Source organism: Dasypus novemcinctus, chromosome 5 (assembly GCF_030445035.2).
Source record: "Dasypus novemcinctus isolate mDasNov1 chromosome 5, mDasNov1.1.hap2, whole genome shotgun sequence".
NCBI lineage: Eukaryota > Metazoa > Chordata > Mammalia > Cingulata > Dasypodidae > Dasypus > Dasypus novemcinctus.
Window position 1 is genome coordinate 60,229,902 of NC_080677.1, and position 6,373 is coordinate 60,236,274.

The 6,373-nt window shown below is 37.7% G+C and overlaps 1 protein-coding gene across 1 annotated transcript in view; it reads left to right on the plus strand.

The window, feature by feature from the left end:
- Window positions 1–5,089, plus strand: part of PEX1 (peroxisomal biogenesis factor 1) — a 59,178-nt gene extending 54,089 nt beyond the window's left edge. Inside the window, exon 24 of the mRNA XM_058296975.2 lies at window positions 4,580–5,089. Coding sequence (XP_058152958.1) covers window positions 4,580–4,664 — 85 coding nt within the window. The 3' untranslated portion in view covers window positions 4,665–5,089. The remainder of the gene's footprint in view (window positions 1–4,579) is intronic.
- Window positions 5,090–6,373: the final 1,284 nt, after the last annotated feature.

The following is a 6,373-nucleotide window of genomic DNA, read 5'->3' on the forward strand; positions in this document are numbered from 1 at the left end:
ACCACATTAAAAGAATTTTGCACCATGATCAAGTGGGATTTATCCCAGGTATGTAAGTGTGATTCAACATAAGAAAATCAACCACTCTAAGACACCACATTCATAGAATGAAGGAAAAAATTACCTGATAATCTCAATTGATGCAGAAGAGGCATTTTACAAAATCCTTCTTGAAAAAAACATTCAGAAAGCAAAGAATAGAGGGAAACTTCCTCAATACGATAAAGGACATACAAGAAGAACCCACAGCTAACATCATATTGAATGGTGAAAGACTGAAAGCTTTCCCTCTAAGATCTGGCATCGATGCCCACTGTCATCACTTATTTCACATTGTACAGGAAGTTCTAGCCAGAGCAATTAGGCAAGAAAAAGATACAAAGCACCCAAATTGGAAAGAAAGAAGGAAAACTTTCACTATTTGTAGATGACATGATCCTAAATACAAAAAGTCCAAAAAAATCAGTAACAAAGCTACAGCTAATAAACAAATTAAACAGAGCGGCGGGTACAAGATCAACACACAAAAATCATTGGTGTTTCTATACACTAATAATGAGCAATCTAAAAAGGAAATCAAGGAAAAAATTCAATTTACAATAGCAACTAAAAGAATCAAATATCTAGGAATAAATCTAACCAAGGATGTAAATGATATATACATGGAAAACTGCAAAACTTTGCTGAAAGAAATCAAAGAAGATCTAAGTAAACAATAGGATATTCCATGCTCATAAATAGTAAGACTAAATATGGTTAAGATGTCAGTTCTACCCAAAATGATTTACAGATTCAATGCAATCCCATTCAAATTCCAACAACGTTCTTTACAGAAATGGAAAAGCAAATTATCAGATTTATATGGGAAGGCAAGGTGTCCTGAATGACCAAAATTATGTTGCAAAAGAACAAAGTTGGAGGACTCATACTTACTATAAAGTGGCAGTATCAGGACAGTGTGAGCTGGTACAGGGACACATAGAACAATGAAGTAGAATTAAGAGTTTAGAAATAAACCCCCATATCTATGAAGAGTCTCTTCAACAAAAAGTGCAGGGAAAACTGGATATCCATATGCAAAAGAATGAAGATGATCCTCTGCCTCACACTATATACAGAAGTTAACTCAAAATGGATCAGAGGGAAGCAGACTTGGCCCAGTGGATAGGGCGTCCATCTACCATACGGGAGGTCCACGGTTCAAACCCCAGGCCTCCTTGACCCATGTGGAGCTGGCCCGTGTGCAGTGCTGGTGCGTGCAAGGAGTGCTGTGCCACGCAGGGGTGTCCCCCACATAGGGGAGCCCCACGCGCAAGGAGAGCGCCCCATGGGGAGAGCCACCCAGCGCGAAAGAAAGTGCAGCTGCCCAGGAATGGCACAGCACACACACAACAGCTGACACAGCAAGATGACACAATAGAAAAAAAGAAACACAGATTCCCGTGCCACTGACAACAACAGAAGTGGACAAAAAGAAGAACATGCAGCAAATGGACACAGAGAACAGACAGCTAGGGCAGGGGGGAGGGAAGGGGAGAGAAATAAATAAAATAAATCTTAAAAAAAAAAAAAAATGGATCAGAGACCTAAATAGAAGAACCAAAACTGTAAGAATGAAACATAGGGAAATATCTTTTAGAACCTTCTATTAAGCAGTTATTTCTTAGATTTACACCCAAATCACAAGCCACAAGAGGAAAAAACAGATAAATAGGACTTCATCAAAATTAAAATCCTTTTTGCCGCAAAGGACTTCATCGTGAAAGTAAAAAACCCTACATAATGGGAGAAACTATTTGGAAACCACATATCTGATAAAGGTTTGATATCCAGAATACATAAGAAAATCCTAGAAATTAACAGCAAAAAGACAAAACAACCCAATTAAAAATGGATGAAAGACTTGATGGGAAGTGACTGTGGCTCAAGCAATTGAGCTCCTGTTTACCAGTGGAGGACCCAGGTTCCATCCCTGGGACTTGCTGGTAAGAAAAGAAAAAAGGTGTCCCAGACCTGTACGGTGAGGTACAGGCACCCACAGGGTGCGGAGAGGAGCAGGCTCCCTCGAAGCAAAGCGACACACCTAAGAGTCAATGATGCAACCAGATAGAAAAAAAAAATAGATGCAAGACTTGAATAGATATTTCTCCAAAGAAGAGATACCAATGGCCAGTAAGAACGTGGAAAGATGCTCAATATCATTACCTGTTAGAGAAAGTCAAATCAAAACCACAGTGAGATATCATTTCACACTGCCTAGAATGGCTATTATTTTTAAAATGGCAAACACAAGTGTTGGAGATGTGGAGAAATAGGAATATTCATTCATTGTTGGTGGGAAAGTAAAATGATGCACCTGCTGTGGAAAACAGTTTTGTGGTTCCTCAGAAAGTTAAGTATAGAATTACCATTTGACTTGGCAATATAAGTCTATACTTACATGTGTAGACCTGAAAGAATTGAAGACAGGGACTCAAACAGGTATTTGCACACTGACGTTCATAGTGGTGTTATTCACAGTTGTCAAAAGTAGGAAGCAACCCAAGGTTCCATCAACAGATAAATGGATAAATAACATCTGATAGGAATACACACACACACACACACACACACAATGGAATATTATTCAGCTGTAAAAAGGAAGGAAGTTGGCAGCGGATGTGGCTCAAGTGGTTGAGCTCCCACCTCCCACATGGGAGGTACCAGGTTCGGTTCCTGGTACCTCCTAATAAAACAAAAATGAACAACAAGCAAAACAAACGAAAAAAACAACTCAGGGAAGCTGGTGTGGTTCAGTGGTTGAGCGTCACTTCCCACATACAAGATTGTGGGTTCACATGGGAGGTCCGCGGTTCAAACCCCGGGCCTCCTTGACCTGTGTGGGGCTGGCCCGTGTGCAGTGCTGATGTGTGCAAGGAGTGCCCTGCCATGCAGGGGTGTCCCCCGCGTAGGGGAGCCCCATGCGCAGGGAGTGCGCCCCGTAAGGAGAACCACCCAGCGTGAAAGAAAGTGCAGCCTGCCAGGAATGGCGCCGCCCACACTTCCCGTGCTGCTGACAACAGAAGCCGACAAAGAAACAAGACGCAGCAAATAGACACAGAGAACAGACAACGGGGGGAGGGGGGGATTTAAATAAATAAATAAATCTTTTAAAAAAAACAAGGTTGTGGGTTCAATCCCTGGGCCTCAGTACCTAAAAAAAAATTTAAATAAATAAATAAAAATGGAATGAAGTTGATAAATGTGACAACATAGAAGAACCTTAAAGACATGATATTGAGTAAAATAATCCAGACACTAAAGGACAAATATTACATGATTTCACTGACAGGAAATAATTAGAATAAGCAAACTCATATATTCAGAAACTGGAATACAGGTTACCAGGGCTTTGAATGGGAGTTGGGAATGGGGAGTTAATGCTTAATTGGTGCAGAGGTTGTTTTTGGGGGGTGATGGAGAAGTTTTGGTAATGGATGATGGTGATGGTAGCACAAGATTATGAATGTAATGAGCACCACTGAATTAAATTTTTGAATGTGGTTGAAAGGGATATTTTAGGTTCTATATATTTTACTAGGAAAAAAAAAACCTATACAACACAAACAGTGAATGCTAATGTAAACTGTGGACTCTATTTATTATAATAGTATAATAATGTTGTTTCATCATTTGTAACAAAGGTACCACAGTAATGTATGTGTGCATGCACAAATATAAGTAATATGTACTTATAGTAAAAAATTAGAAACAAAAATAAGGAAAAATAAGAAAACAGAAATTTCCTTCACTCTCACTGCCTCCCAAAGCATATCTGTTTTTTCTTACTAAAATAAGAACACACTGCACGTATTGCTATGTAGCAGTCCCCTTTCACTGATCTATGCATCATGAACACTATTTCACATTAAATGTTACTACTCTATTTAGTTTTTAATGTAACTCTATAGTATATTGTGCCATAGTCTCCAATTTTTAGATATTAAATAGCTTCCTGTTTTTCACTATCATACACAGCATGATGATTAAGGATGTTTGCACACCTTAATTATTTCATTGAAATAAAGGTAGAATTGTTGCACCACAGGTGCTTACACTATATGTCACCAAATTAGCTTCCAGAAGTATTGTACAATTGTATCCCAAAAGCGGAATATGAGAATGCTGCTTTCACCATACCCTCACTAACACTGAGTATTACAATATTTTTCTAAACTTCCAGTTTAATTGAAGAAAAATTATATCTCATTTTTAAATTTACATTTTTACATTTAAAACTTTTGAAGTTATTATTCTTTATATTATTTATTGCTATTTGTAATTTATCTTTTCTAACTTGGCTATTCTGTGTTATTCCTTTTTCCATTGGGTATTCAACTTTTGAAATTTTAGTTGTAAGAACTCTATATAATTTATTAATTCATTCTCTTTATTTTCAATTACAAATATTTTTTCCAGTTTGTTACTCTCCTTTTAATTAGTTTTTTAAAAATAATTCTGTTTGCAAATAACCCATTCATTATCTTTTATAATTATAGTATTTATATATTTTATATCTCTTTAATTTTAATTTTTTAAGGTATGAAAGCTTTCAAAATCCAAAGAAGAGAAAAAATCAAAGTGGAACAACTTTTCGACCTGGACAGAAAGTAACTTTAGCATAAAATATACTGCTATTTTGTTTTGTTTTGGTGGCTTGTTACTACATTGTAACAGTGAAAATGGTGTTTATAAATTTCTTTTTAATTTAAGAATCACGTTAATCTATAAAATCACAGATAAGGAAATGCTGTGATTATGTGATGATCAGGATTACTTGGCATTAATACTATATATTAAATTCAGATATTCATAAAAGATTCTTTATTTTATAGCCTATAAATATATATTAACTTTTTAATGAAATATTAACCAAACGGTGTAATTAAACTATATCCCCTTAAAGAAAAGGTAATAGAGTATGTGCTTAAATACATTTCTCAGAACTCATTGTCAGTTGTTTATTTAACGTCCTTTTAGCATTTGACAAGTTTTATGCTTAACTTCTTGTTGACTTGTTTCAGAAATAAAATGTCTTCTTGTTTACTGATCTGATTATCTGCTATTTTATGTCATTTCAAATCAATTTAATTATTCCCTCAATCAGAAATAATAGCACACTCTCTCTAAAGGGCAACAGCTAGTATGTTACATCTAGCTCCAAGTCCAGGCTCTTGGAAGGTTGTCCATTCCTCTTCTGTTTATTTCTTCATGATTTTTCTTGATAATTGTCTAATCTATGAACTAAACTATAAAGTCAAATGCCACCAACACAAACTATGTATAATAATGGGGTAAGAACTGACAGGGAGGTGAAGAGGGTCAACCACCACACCAGGGAGTCAAGAGTGCCTACAGCTGCCAGCAGAATTGCATCGATCACCCATGTGGAATCTAAGCCCCCTCTTGATGTAGAGGGGGACTGGACATAGCCATCCCAGGGTCCACAGGATGAAGGAACAGAGTATGTATTAGAGTGGACTTACTGGTGTTCTGCTGGGGAACTATTGTGATTAGTAAGGGAAGAAATTGTAGTAGTGATGTGGAGAGGGTGGCCACCGTGGCTGCTGATGGTAGGGAGACAGAAGAAGAGATATGGTGTGGGGGCATTTTCAGGATTTGGAGTTGTCCTGGGTGGTGCTGCAGGGATGGATGCTGGATGTTGTGTGTCCTGCTGTGGCCCACTGGGTGGACTGGGGGAGAGTGTGGCCTACAATGTGGACCACTGTCCATGTGGTGCAGTGTGCTCCAGAATGTATTCACCAGGTACAGTGGATGTGCCGCAATGATGGAAGAGGTTGTTGATGTAGGAGGTGTGGGGTGGAGGGTATATGGGAACCTCATATTTTTTGAATGTAACATTTAAAAGAAAATAAAGAAGGAAAAAAAGAAGAAATAATGAATATACAAATGAATACTTAAGACAACAAGGAAGAACGTATAGGCAGCAACTGTTGCCTTTTCTACTGCTAATCTTGAGGTTATGGCAGATACTTTGACTTCCCTCCTCTATTATTCCATGTTCCTCTGACTTCAGCCCCCACTTCAGTAGATTAGAAATCTTTATTTGTTGGAATGGCTGAAACCTTCATTCCCAAAGGATTTGAGCCATTGGTAAGTCTGCCTGTAAAAGAAATTTTCCATTAAATGTTACCATCAGCCAGTGTAGTCCACAAGGTTCCATCTAAACTTCTCCCACCCCCCTCAGTATATAGCAGCAACTCTATATTCCCTTATTAGAACCAGTTCATTCAGCCAACATAATCTCCCCTTCCAATTCAGAATCATTTCTGTGTTCTGGTGGTAGAAGCATTCCTCCCTTCTTTACCTCTAA